The 14099-nt window shown below is 36.0% G+C and overlaps 1 protein-coding gene across 1 annotated transcript in view; it reads right to left on the bottom strand.

The window, feature by feature from the left end:
• The window catches only part of PPP2R3A (protein phosphatase 2 regulatory subunit B''alpha), a 190248-nt gene that overhangs the window by 55321 nt on the left and 120828 nt on the right, over positions 1 to 14099 (bottom strand). Inside the window, exons 5-6 of the mRNA XM_027845207.1 lie at positions 11101 to 11203; positions 8007 to 8081 (exon numbers count right to left, since the gene is read on the bottom strand). Of these exons, the coding sequence (XP_027701008.1) occupies positions 8007 to 8081; positions 11101 to 11203 (178 nt within the window). The remainder of the gene's footprint in view (positions 1 to 8006; positions 8082 to 11100; positions 11204 to 14099) is intronic.

Here is a 14099-nt window from a genome sequence, read left to right as displayed (position 1 = left end):
TAGAATATCGCTTGCAAAAGTCTGTGTATTTCCTTTTCACATATTCATCAAAGGAAGATGCGCTTAATGTTTGTATAGATTCTCATAAAAATTTGGTAGAAATAGGAAAATATGCATATAGGTTGGAGGTTATTTATATTTCTTCAGTCACTAAATTTTGGGTAAAAATAAATGCTGAGATTTTTTCCCAACATCTTTCACCCTTTCTCGGCTACCTTCTTCAATGCCTGCAAAAACTACACTCATCTCTTCTGTGTCTACTTGGGCTAGTTCAGCTATTTTTCCCACTTTTTTTTTTTAATACAATTTCTTCTTCCTTATGTACCATACCTGGGACTGTGATATTAGATTCCCACTAGAGTGGTTCCTCCAAACTTTATGGTGAAAAAGTTTTGTTTTAGGAGTCTATAATTGTTTCCATTTTTCATTTGCTTCTTGTTGTCTTTCCAATTTCCTTTTTTATTTTGGGGTGACTACCTAGTTGGGTCTCTCTTGAAGCTTTTTTTTAAACATGATTATCCTCAACAGCGTCTCACCGTTTAATAAGCAGATAATGTCCACAATTTTTTGCTACACTGCTTTGTAAGATTTTACAAGTGACTTTATATTCTAAACTGGTATTGCTCTTGTCTGCTATAACCCTCTACTTGGCAAGGAGATCAAGGGTTTGCTGGCTAAGGTGGCTTCTAGGCCATTTTGGCTTTCGTTTTATGACAACTGAAAATACAGAAAATATTAGTAAAGGCTGCGCTATACATATACTTTTACTTTTCTATCAAATCTTCATGAAAATAATCTACGTATATACTGAGGGTATCCTTGATGAAGCTATAAGAAGGGAGGGGGTAGGCTTTTGTAAACAATATTGTATAGCAGACCACATTTTTAGAGTCATACAGGTGACTATATGGTGCAGAGAACATAAAGATTTTGTTGTGCTTATTGTCTGTTGATTATAAAAAAGCCTTTGATTCCTTGGTGCAAAATGCTACCATTAAAGGCTTCTTTAAGAGAGGTCTCCAAGGCATATGTTAAATCATACACGATTCCTTGGTAAATGTAACAAAAGAAATAAAAAACCTTGATTATTAACTGAATTGCTGAAGGTGTTTGCCACTGTGGTGGAGGCACAGAGTCTAAATATTTTGAAGAGTTCTGTATGAAAGGTAGTTTTTGTGGCTAACATTGTACTTATAGCAAAGAGTCCTGGAATAATGCACAGGGTCCTAAATGAGATTCATAAGCATTCAAAACCCAACTATTTACAGAGGAAAAAACAAGTGGATGAATATTATCTCTTGGTTAAAGGTGTTCTTAGCCCGTAGTCTGTGAACTTGTTTTTTTTTTAAAAAAAAAAAGCTTTGATAATTGCATTTCAATGTAATTGGTTCCCTTTGTAATCCTATGTATTTTATTAAAATTTTATTTTGAGAAGGGTCCATATGCTTCCCCAGATTGCATGGCATGAAAGGGATGCATGGCATGAAAAAAGTCAAGAGTCCATCGAGACTATAACCTGCAGTTGGACAGACAACCCATAAAGCTGGATCATTAGTACACATAGCAAATCTTGGTCAGTTATTGTAGCTGAACAATGAATTGGGTCTAGAATTGAATAATAAGAAGGTGGGTTGGATGGAATTTGGGAAATTGTTTAGTTCTTTTAATTACTCCATGCTTTTCCCTACTTTTTTTTTTAACAAGTTATTATTTTTTTTGATGATGCCATATGGCAGCAAATAACACTTGATAGCTAGCATTTAAACAGTGCTTTAAAGTTGGCAAAGCTTTTTATATGTTATTATTATTGTTAACAGCTAACATTTACATAACATTCACTACATGCCAAGCAGTTTACAATGACTATCTCATTTGATCCTCATAACACCTCTGGGAGGGAGGTGCTACTATTACCTCGATTTGATAGATGAGGGAACTGAGGATGACAGAAGTTAAATGACTTGCCCAGAATCATAGAACCAGCAAGAGTCTGAGGCTGGATTTGAACTCAGGTCTTCTTGATTCCACGCCTAGTGCTACGTCCACTGTGATAACTAGCTGCTGCTTCATGGAATATTACAATCTCTAAGGGATCAAAACTGCAGATCACCTAGAGTAACTTAGAGATACATGGTGAGAAGCTACATACTGGCACCGATGAAGAATTAGCAAGGAAAAATGGCATAAAAAAATCTGTGAAATATACAGCTTGGGAAAGGAGATGGATCAGTTGTACAAGAAGATGAAGAATAATAAATGGATGGTCCACGTACTTGGCTGGTATCCAAGAGATTTAAAAGAAGGTCCCTAGTGTATTGGGTGGACCCTCTTGGGGACTATTTGACATGGAGAAGACCTGCACAAGATAAGAAGGCATGCATAGGTTTTGAGCTATTTGGTGAAAGACAATGGCCACAAGAATTAGATCACAAATCTACTGAACAACATAACAAGGACTGATATACTCTCATTTTTTATAGAAACTTTCAGTATAATACAACATCCTTCTTGATCAGACTTAACTTTTCTTGATGCCATTTAGTGACACTTTTGATTGTCATCATTTGGCAGCAGCATGGTAAACTTTAGGTCAGGCTTTCATCTTTCCTATGTTTTCTCTAAGCAACACATTGTTGGATCCTGATCATTAGTCCATTCTGTTACTCTCAAATTTTACTGAGGGAACTAACAGTTTCTTTAATACCTCAACTCCTATGAATTTCATCTCACCTGTACTTTATTCATTTACCATGGTAACATTCTATACCTCATAATCATGCCAAAAAATACAAAATTCTGATCTCTGAAGTTTCCCTTTCTTGTCTTTCCACTCCCTTATTTCTGCCATGCCTATTTTTGTCCACGTCTTGACTTTATTCTTAGATTGCTCCATATTCTCTTAGTTGGTTAATCTTATTATGGTCTCACTTTGCACTCTCCCCATTCTTGACCCATTTCTTTCATATACCAGCTCTTACTGAGACCTGGCTTCCCTGTGGTAACAATGCTTCCCTAGTCATTCTTTTTAGCACTGGCTATATGTTTTTTCACAGCCTTGGATATATTGGTCTTGGATGAGGAGTCAGATTACTCCTTGCCCCCCATTACCATTTCCAGAGTCTCCCTTTGCTTCCATTACTCATCAATCTCTCCTCATCTGAATTCAATAAAAACTTTCCACCTAAGAATGATGGTGGCTGGTTGTATACCCCAAATCATCCTCTCTCTTTTCTTGGCAAATTTAGTACCTGGTTCACCATCTTTCTCTCTTCCCCACAACTCTTTCCTTTATACCAAGGGACTCCAACATTCCTACTGATGATCTCTCTAACTCCTTAAGTTCCTAATTCCTTAGTCTTCTTAAATCCTGTGACCTACTCCTTTATTCCTCCTCAGCTACATATAAGGATGGTCACACATTGGATTTTATCATTACCCATGAGTGTTACATTTCCTTTTAATTAGAAACTGACATTCCTCTTGCAATATCCATCATCTCCTCTCTCCCTGATGACCATCAAGTAAAGTATAAATTCTTTATTATTAAAAATCTGGTTCCAACCTTGACTTTGAAGCATCATCTCATTCTACTCTTCTTGATGTACTCCACATTCCAGCCAAACTGAACTTTTCACTGTCTACTGTGCGTGCTCCGTCTTCTCCTATGTCTATGTCTTTGTACATAGCATCATTCATATCTGGAATCATCTCCATCTCTTAGAGGCTCATTATTTTAGGTTCCATTTAGCCCTCACTCTCCCCTCCTCCCCCCAAGAGTTTGATAGTCCTGTCTAAAATTTTTCATGGTACTTCATCTGGACTTCTTCTTTGTACTTATTTCATGTTCTCTTTCTTAAAAATAATTTATGTACATTCTTTTCTACTATTAAAAGAGTTTCTTGAGGATCTGGGTCTGTGCCATATCTATTTTTGTATCCTAGCAGCTAATACAGCACCTCACATACAGCAAGTAGGTAACTAATAAATATTTTCTGAACTGAATAGTGCTAATGCTATTAATCTTTTTCAACAGATGAGGAAATTAAGGTACATAGAGGTTAAGTGATTTGCCTGTGGTTACAGAGCTGGTGGCACTCAAACTCAAGTCATCTGAATCTCAGTCCAGTATGTTTTCTACTATACCAGTGGTTCCCAAACTTTTTAAGTATAAGAATGTCTTTTTAAAATAAGTTTGTTTTGAAGAAGCCCCCATCATAGTAATTGCACTGTTATTTACTGATTGAGAAAATACGATACAAACTAGTATGAATTCAGTAATCCTTTAAAATATTTGTCACAAGAGCATGTATATATTATTTTATTATCTATTTATTTATTTATTTTTGGTGAGGCAATTGGGGTTAAGTGACTTGCCCATGGTCACACAGCTGGTAAGTTTCAAGTGTCTGAAGCCAGATTTGAAATCAGGTCCTCCTGATTCCAAGGCCAGAGTTCTATCTACTGTGCCACCTAGCTGCCCTGTATATATTATTTTAAAAAGCCAAACATACATGTAAAACATTATTTATGGAGGTGTGTTTTCTTATTTATATCAAACTATCTAATGAGATGGGTTGCTGGAAATAACTCTAAATTCCTCCCTTTCCTTGCCTTTGCCTTGTACTTCTTAGCCCTCAGATTCTGGGAACCACTGAACTTCATTATCTTGCTTCTTTCTGATTAAAGTCTCTGGCCATTGGGATCCTACTTAACTCTTTCCTCAACCTTTTGAAGTCTGTTTAACATCTAAAATATGTTTGACTATAAAGAATGTTCCTTTCCTATTATGAATTTCAAAATGATGTGGGCATTCTCCCCACTCTCCCTCCTCTCCAAGATTTTCATCACTTCCACACCACTCACTGATTCTTCCCTCTTGATTAGAATGAAATACAGACTAGCAATTTATCTATTGCTTCTTTTATATTCTGAGAGGAGAAACTACCAGCAAGTTGAGAATTTTTCAGACGCTCTGCTTTTAAGAGAATCAAACTTCCAGGAGATGGCTGGATAGCTGAAATTCCCCATCACTGGTCTAGCTTGCCTCTGTGTCCATTTTGTAATCTGCACTAGGGTAACACCAACCATATCCTCTATAGAGCTAGGTGGTCTATAGTATCTTTCTGCAACCACAGCACTTCCATTATCCTTTGTATTCTCAGTACAAATAACTCTCTATTATGCATTCAGGCTCAGAATTACATATTTCTATAACAGTTGTTTCTCTTCTTGACATTCAGGACTATTACCTCCCTCCTTTATTCCTCATTTCTTAGACTTGTTTCTTTTGAACAAAGTATATCCTTGTATTCCTGTATTTTAAGAATGTCTTCTCTAAATAACATCTTCATTTAGCAGTTCACTGGGAAATCACAGAAAAGGAAATTCTAAATTTTCTTTTGTTTCTATTAATTATTTTCTGCTTATTCTAGACTTTTAGCTTTAGGTGGCATTTTAGGTGGCTCTCCTCTGACTAATGAATAAAGTAAAAACTCTGGTAAAATCTCTTACTAATATGAAGAACAGAAGCTACTGAAAACAGGAGTGCACAATGCCTGTGGGAAAAGGTTAAGTGGAATACAGTGAATTATTACTTCTGGAGGATATACCAACCACAGCTGCTAGTTGATGACTGCTTGTATTAGAAGCATGTGAGATGGGAGCAGTAGCTTGAGGGACAGCACGGAGACAGGCAGGCTTTTAAAGATCCTTCAAGAGTTCTTGTGATCATGAAAAGAACTCTGGCAAACAGGTTTGGAAAACCCTAGCAAACCAGGAAATAAGACAAAGAGACTGCTGCTGCAACTAACAGCTATATACTACATTTTGTGTTTTTATCTAAAAATCTCCATTTATACTTTCTGCAAATGCATGCTGCCGTTCCTGCTGGAGGAAATGGGTAAAAGGGCTTATTAAAGAGAGAAAATCATTCTTAGAATGGAAAAAAATCTAGGAAGGTACCTAGAAAGAAAAAGATTCTAAGAAGAAGGAAGGCAGTTACACAATAAGGTGGGTAAGTGCAAGTACTTGGCAAAGTAGAGGAGGAGAAAAAAAATAACATTTTTATAGCACATATCTGAACAGATCTTTGGAAAATAAACTTCAAAACCAGAAAAAAAATAGGTGAGACTCTTAAAAGGGGATACAGTTCAAGAGGAATAAGAAATTCTTAAAAAAAAATACAATTTTGGTTATACAATGTTGAATGTTGTATGTCAAATAACCTCAGTGAGAAAGAAAAGGGGAAGCCTCTAAATAAACAAAAGTGTCTGCAGAAGAATCTCTATAAGAACAGTGAAGTAGGTGAAAAGCCTAAGGAGGTCTAGTCTGTAGAGAAGAAGATTAAAGAGAAATTTTAGAGCTGTATTAAAATATCTGAAGAAGTGCCAAGGAAGAAAAATGAATAAATTTGCTTTTTGTTTCTATGGAGGGCAGAGCTACTTAATACTAGTGAGTGGAAGTCATAGGGAGGCAGATTTTGATTCAATAAAAGAAAGAACCTTTTAACATTTAGTATTGCTATAATAAAGGAATGGATTTTTTTGTGAAGTAGTAGTCCCTTTTCTCTAGAAAATATTTTAGCAGAGACTAGATAACCATTTTTTTTTCTTTTTCCTTTTTTTTGGCTGGGCAATGGGGTTAAGTGACTTGCCCAGGGTCACACAGCTAGTAAGTGTTATGTGTCTGAGGCCAGATTTGAACTCAGGTCCTTATGAATCCATTGATGACCATTTTTCAGGGACATAATAGAAAAGATTTCTATATCAGGTAGAAATGGATCGAATTCATTAGGGCATGCCTAAAATTTCCTAGAGAAAAAAAGAAAAGCATTCTTGGCTCAGATATGGTTTTATATACATGGAAAAGAAGAAAAGCTATCAGTTTAGTCCAGATATTTCAAGTATAGTCTACCTAATTAATGAAGAGGGCAAGTGAACTTTTCAAGCCTAAGGAGATTGTTTGGCAGGGAGATCAAGACTTTTTCCATTTGGGCAAAATTGGACTAAAGCCATGTGCCTTTCTTAGCACTGTCCTCAGAGGTCACCTATTTTGTCTCTGAACTTGATGCCTATTTGCCTTCATTTGTAATTAAAAATAATTGATTAATTAAATGTTACTTGTTTATATGTTTTATCATTTTTACTAAATTGGAGGTGGGGATCATGTTTGTCAGTATACAGAAGATGCTTAATTCATTAAAAATGAATCTATGTGAAAGTGGAAAGTGTAATAAAAATGTGCTATGAAGTTCTGAATATGCATTTCTGCATGATTAGTGCCCTTACCTTGGATGACACTTACCTCTACTAACCTTTTCTGCTCTAACATGTAGTAATTAAGTGAAATACAACCAACATTTTTTAAGCACCTATGAGGTGTAAACCATTGTGCTTAAACACTGGTGATATAAAGGTGAATAGGACCTTGTCCTTAAGATGCTTACTGGGGATGATAATATATGTACACAAATGACTATAGTAATAATAGAATATAAGTGCCTAGTAGAAGTACAGGAAATACCAGGAGAGATAATGAGGGAAGAGAGATCACTTCTGGCTGGGAGACTCTGAAAAACCTTAATGGAGAAGTTGTTATTTGACTTGGTCAGAACATTTTCTATTCAGACCTGTTGAATAACTTCTTTCTTGTTTAACAATGCCTAAGTTTAGTGAAGTATCAATATTTAGGGAACAACATGAGATTTACCTCATAATTTTGCCTATTTGTCTCTAGCTGATGGGCAAAAATTGATTAAGAATATTCACTGGCAATTCTGGGTGAGATTTCTCATTTTTATTGGCAATTGTTTCACACTGCAGATGGAACATTTTTTTAAGTACTGGGAACATTTTAAAATGGTAACAGAGATAAAGTAAATGATGAATTTAATAATATAGTATACTTCATTCCCACTTAGAATATTTGTTGTTTGTTACCATTTTTAGAAGGATCTTAAAGGTTGAATTATTGGTTGATAATATTAAAAAAATGAGAAGCCAACCTACCGTAGTGATATAGCGGGAATGGAATTCTGGAGCATCCTTAAGGAACGTGAGGCCAGGGTGGGTATCCACTACATCCTGAAAGATCAAGCCAAGCAAAATGTAAAAAAAGGTCTTTTCCCCCCATCATTTAGTAATCTAAGTTGCTAGTTGACTTTTTTGCTGATCAGCAGCATTTTCAAGATCTAAATATGATTTTCATATTTTATACAGCAAGGGCCAGGTCACAGAATCATTGATTATAAGGATCGTAGCACCCAGACTTAGATTGGGAATGGACCTTAAGAGGCTATTAAACCTAGCCCCTTCTTCAGAAAACAGGCTAGAGTTAGATGGTAAGTGATTTGCTCAGGGTCATCCTGGACTAATAACTGTCTGAGGCAGGATTCAAGCCCTGGTGTTCCTGACTCTATGTCTAGCAATGTTTTTAAAAAATTTTTATTAATTTATTTTGATTTATTAACAATCACTTCCATAAGCTTTTGAGTTTAAAATTTTTCTCCCCCTTCCTCCCTCCCCAAGCCAGCATGCAATCTGATATAGGCTTTACATATACATTCCTATTAAACATATTTTCACATTAGTCATATTGTAAGGAAGAATTAGAACCTATAGGAGAAACCACAAGAAAGAGGAAACAAAATGAAAAAAAAAAATAGCAAATAGTATGCTTCAATATGTATTCAAACTCCACAGTTCTTTTTTAGGATGTGGATAGCATTTTCCATCGTAAGGCCTTTGGAGATGTCTTAGATCTCTGTACTGCTGAGAAGAGTTAAGTCTATCAATATTAGTCATGGCACAATGGATGTTACTGTGTACAACATTCTTCTGGTTCCGCTCAATTCACTTAGCATCAGTCCATACAAGTCCTTCTGTGTTTTTCTGAAGTCTACATAGCACAATAGTATTCCATCACATTCACATACCACAACTTGTTCAGCCATTCCCCAATTGATGGGCATCCTCTCAATTTCCAATTCTTTGCCACCACAAAAAGAGCTGCTATAAATATTTTTGTACATGTGGGTCCTTTTCCCATTTGCATGATATCTTTGGGATACAACCCTAGAAGTGCTGTTGCTGGGTCAAAGGGTATGCACATTTTTATAGCCCTTTGGGCATAGTTCCAAATTGCTCTCCAGAATGGTTGGTTCATTTCACAACTCCACCAACAGTGCAATAGTGTTCCAGTTTTCCCACATCTTCTCCAATATTTATCATTTTCCTGTTTTGTCATGTTGGCCAATCTGATAGGTGTGATGTGGTACCTCAGAGTTGTTTTGATTTGCATTTCTCTAATCAATAGTGGTTTAGAGCATTTTTTTCATATGACTATAGATGGCTTTAATTTCTTCATCTGAGAAAACTGCCTTTTCATATCCTTTGACCATTTATCAACTGGGGAATGGCTTGTATTCTCATAAATTTGACTTAGTTCTCCATATATTTTAGAAATGAGGACCTTATCAGAGACACTGGCTGTAAAAATTCTTTCCCAGTTTTCTGCTTCCCTCCCAATCTTGGTTGCATTGGCTTTGTTTGTGCAAAAACTTTTCAATTTAATGTAATCAAAATTATCCATTTTGAATTTCATAATGTTCTCTATCTCCTGTTTGGATGTGAATTCTTCTGTTCTCCATAAATCTGATAGGTAAACTATTTTTTGCTCTCCCAGTTTGCTTACAGTATCAGCCTTTATATCTAAATCATGAACCCATTTTGACTTTATTTTGGTATATGGTGTGAGATTTTGGTTTATGCCTAGTTTCTGCCAGACTCTTTTCCAGTTTTCCCAGCAGTTTTTGTCAAATAGTGAGTTCTTATCCCAGAAGCTGGGGTCTTTAGGTTAATCAAATAGTAGATTAGTATAGTCATTGACTATTGTGTAGGAATAGCAACCAAAAAATCAAAATGGTAAGAAATGTGCATAAAATAAGAGTAAGGATCTCTGAATGAATGGAGATATTTGTGGAGCAGTTCTCTGGTAAGGCTGGACTAACATCCTCTGAGAATGCATACGCTGTTAAAGACCCTGGGAGTTGTATTTTTGTCAAGCTAAAAAGAGATCTGTTATTATGGGATCAGGACTGGAAGGTAGATCTGATAGAGTTGGAGTTTAAAGAACTCTCTTTAGAGGAAAAGGAGGAGAGTTGGCATGAGTGCACAGTGGCAGTAGATAGACAACTTTCCTCTCATCTTTCTCCAGAAAGCCCTTTCAATTCCAGCTGTACCAGAAGCTCTGCCCCCAGTTCTGATCTCATGATAACAGTTCTCTCTTTTCAGCCTGATAGAAATACAACTCCCACAGTCTTTAACTTGGAGGAAGTTAGTCTAGCCTGGCCGAAAGAGCTTTGCATAGATGTGAAAAGTAAATACAAAGAATTTTTTTTTGGTAGAGGAAAGGCATATGTAGAGATTAGGAAAAGACTCATACAGAAGGTAGGGTGAAGATGAGCCTTGAAGTTTGTTAGAGTTTCTAAAAAAGTGGAAGTGAGGACAGTGCAACACAGGCCTGGGAGATAGCCTGTGCAAAGACCCACTAGCATGAGGATATGTTGTGCCTAGCAAACCATTCCAAAGTCAAATGTAAATGATAATTTTCTATTTAGGATTATCCATCACTGCTTCCCTTCATTTTTACAGATAACAGAGATTTGATTATTTGCACAGCTGATTTTTCAGTATGTGCCATCTGCAGCTGAGGCATTTTAGAGTCACTGAAAGGTTACTTTATTAATTGGGCAAAAGGAGTTTACAAGCTATCAATTTCTCCACCATTTGCCTTAAGCTATCAAAATGCTGCCCCTAGTCTCTAGTGGGTTTAGAAACCAAAATACTAAGGTTGTTAGAAATGTGTATAAAGTAAGAGTAAAAGGATATAGGTTGCTTAGAAATGAATTAATGAGTTAAGTATACGGGTTTTGTTAGAGTTATTTGGACACTAACTTTTTTTTTTGTTTAACATCTGGTTGTTTGAAGCGCTCCCTATGACTGCAGGTGATGAAGTGGAGGTTTACTGTACATACTTTGTAGTTATTTTTTAACCACCTTTCTATAGAAATGGAAACCACTTTTATGAGCAAGCAAAAGGTACCTGAAGTAAAGGAATAAAATCCTCTTGTTCTAGACAATTGCAGTTGGGCTTTGCTAGAAGATAGACAAACTTGGATGCATCATCATGGCAGTTATACAGCAACCTGGAAAAGAAACAGTGTAGGTTGTTTAGTTCACCTGTTGAACTTACTGCTTTTGACAATTAGTAATTTTAGTCAAAGTTTGCAGGCCATTCATACCAAAAGCAATCAATCAACAATCATTGTCTTATACTAAGTCTGACAAAGAAATCAAAAAAGTTCCTGTCCTTGAGGAGCTTATCCTCAATCCTCAATCCAGTTGGGAGAAATACCAAATATGTTATTATTATTATTTGTATTGAAAACTTTTGGGTTTTTTATTATACTGACAACTGAAATCAGTAGGCAAAATAGATAGGATCTCTTATGACAGTATCCATACAACAGCAATATTTGGATCCTTAAGTAAGGCCTGCATCTGGAGCCAGACCTTCAGTGCTAACAACTAGAAATAAATGAATGTCAGTAGCAAAAAGGTCAAAAAGAACATTGGGTCTATATAAGAAACTCTGCAAATGTCTTGTTTTCTCGTAGTTAACACATTCATGCTTAGGTTAGGCAGAAGCTTATCGATGTAAGATATGGTATTTACATCTCGTCAGTCAACCATGAATCTCCACCTAACTGCTGGATATTTTCAATTGGGTGTCTGTTTCTAGCATAGACTAATACCTTATTACAGAGTAAATAAAGGTGGCACTGGCTTCTCAAAGGCTATGGTAACAAAAAGAAAACTTTGGAAGGTCCTGTAAATATAGTAAGGCTTCAAGTGTAAGCCTTTTGACTATAGTTTCTGTCACTGAGAAATAGCCTAATCTGAAGTCTAGGTGATTTTTTTTTTCTATATTTTTCAATTTTTTACTATAACTCATAAAGACTCTGGAATGATTATAATTTGTGCCAACAGATGATGAAATGATGAAACTACTCATCTTTTTAAGTCTTCCTGTTAACTTCATCTTAACATACTAAAATACAAACATTACCCTTCTCTATAAACAGGATTCCTCTTGGACTTAGAGAACTGTATGTAAAACTGTGAATCAATTATTTGTAAGTTTTTTTTAATTAACATAATCATAGTATTACCCTGTTTGTCTCTGAACTTCTTTCTGCTCTCTTCTGTGTATTTCATAAATCTCATTTTCTTTTTTTTTTATATCATCAATACTATTCCACCATTCCACACAAAGCTCCCCTATTACCCTTTGCAAATAACACTGTTGTTGTTGTTTAGTCATTCAGTCATGTCTGATTCATTGTGATCCCATGGACTACAACACACCAGACCCTTCTGACCTGAAGGGCTCAACTTCCGATGCCATCTTTAATAGTTATCCCTTCCACATTGCAGGGGATCACATGTGGGGGTATGGTACCCCACAATCTGGAAAATCCATGTAAAATTTTCTGGCCCTCCCTTTGTACCAGAGAAGAAGTCTGATTTTTTTTTCTTTTTCTTTTGTGGGGTGTTAAAATTTGGGTTAAGTATCTGTTCATAGGCTATATGTAAGCCAATGTTAAGTAAAAATACTATATAAAAAAATAAAAAATATGAAATACTACAGTAATTTTTTATGCCAATCCACAACATATTGAAACTGCAATGGGGAAAGTCACGATGTGGAAAGGGTAACTGTACGGTCCGTAGGGTTTCTTGGCAAAGATACTGGAGTGGTTTGCCATTTCCTTCTCCAGTGTATTATCTTATGTCAGAACTCTCCTCTATGACCTGTCTGTCTTGTGCAACCCTGCATAGCACAGCTCACAGTTTCATTGAGACACACAAGCCCCTCTACCATGACAGAGCAGTGATCCAGAAGAGGATAAACACTACCTTGTAACAAATAAGTATGGTCAAACAAAACAGATCCACATACTGTCAGTATCTGTAAAGTATGTCTCATTCTATAGCTTCAATCCATCACTTTTTGTAAAAATGATTTGTCACTATGTGGTTGTTTCTTGTACTGATCAGCGTTCTCAAGTCTTTAATTTCTTTTGCAATTTTGAAGTCATAGGAATTTTTTTTTTACTAGTTCTGCTCACTTCACTCTGCATCAGTTCATACAAGTCTTTCTAGGTTTCTCCCAATCTCTCCCTTTTGTTATTTCTTAGGGAACAACAATATTACACTATATTCATAGATCATAATTTGTCCAGCCTTTTCCTACTCCGTTTCCAGATTTTTGCTATAACAAAAATGATGCAAATTTTTTTTTTTTGTATATTAGGTCCTTTCCCTCTTTCTTTTCTCTCCTTGGTATTTAAGTCTGGTAGTGGTATTGCAGAGACAGAGGGTATTCACAGTTTATTGACCTTCAGTGCACAGTTACAAATTGTTTTTCAAGATGGTTGGAACAAATCACACCTCAACCAATAGTGCATTAGTGTTATTTTCCCATAGCCCCTTAAACAATTGTCATTTTACTTGAAATAATTTTTTCCAATCTGATGAGTGTGAGGTAGAACCTTGGCTTTGCTTTAATTTTCATTTCTCTTAGTATTTGTAATTTGAAGTATAATTTGCTTTTTTTAAAAATGGCCTGATTATATCATTTCCCCATTTATCTATTGGGGAATGGCTGTGTTATTTTATGTTTGAATCAATTCCTTAAGTAGCTCATCAGCTCCTATGGATTTAATTACCTTTTTTTATGCTGATGATTTTCACATCTACCTACTCTATCTTAAACTTTCTGCTGACCTCCAATCTTGCATCTCCAACTGCCCCTCAGTCATCTTGAACGGTATGCCCACTAGACCATCTTAAACTCCACATGTCCAAAACAAAACTCATATTTCCCCAAAACCCTTCCACCTCATCCCCCCCTTCCCTATTGCTGTACAGTACAATACCATCCTCCCAGTCTATCACACTCACAATCTAGGAGTCATTCTAGAGTCCTCACTGTCAAACTCCACCCCCCCATTATCCAATATCTTGCTAAAGTCTGTT

Source organism: Vombatus ursinus, unplaced genomic scaffold, assembly GCF_900497805.2.
Source record: "Vombatus ursinus unplaced genomic scaffold, bare-nosed wombat genome assembly UNPS02014959.1, whole genome shotgun sequence".
Taxonomy (NCBI): Eukaryota; Metazoa; Chordata; class Mammalia; order Diprotodontia; family Vombatidae; genus Vombatus; species Vombatus ursinus.
Note: the sequence above shows the minus strand (reverse complement) of the source record. Positions and strands in the feature narration are given on the sequence as shown.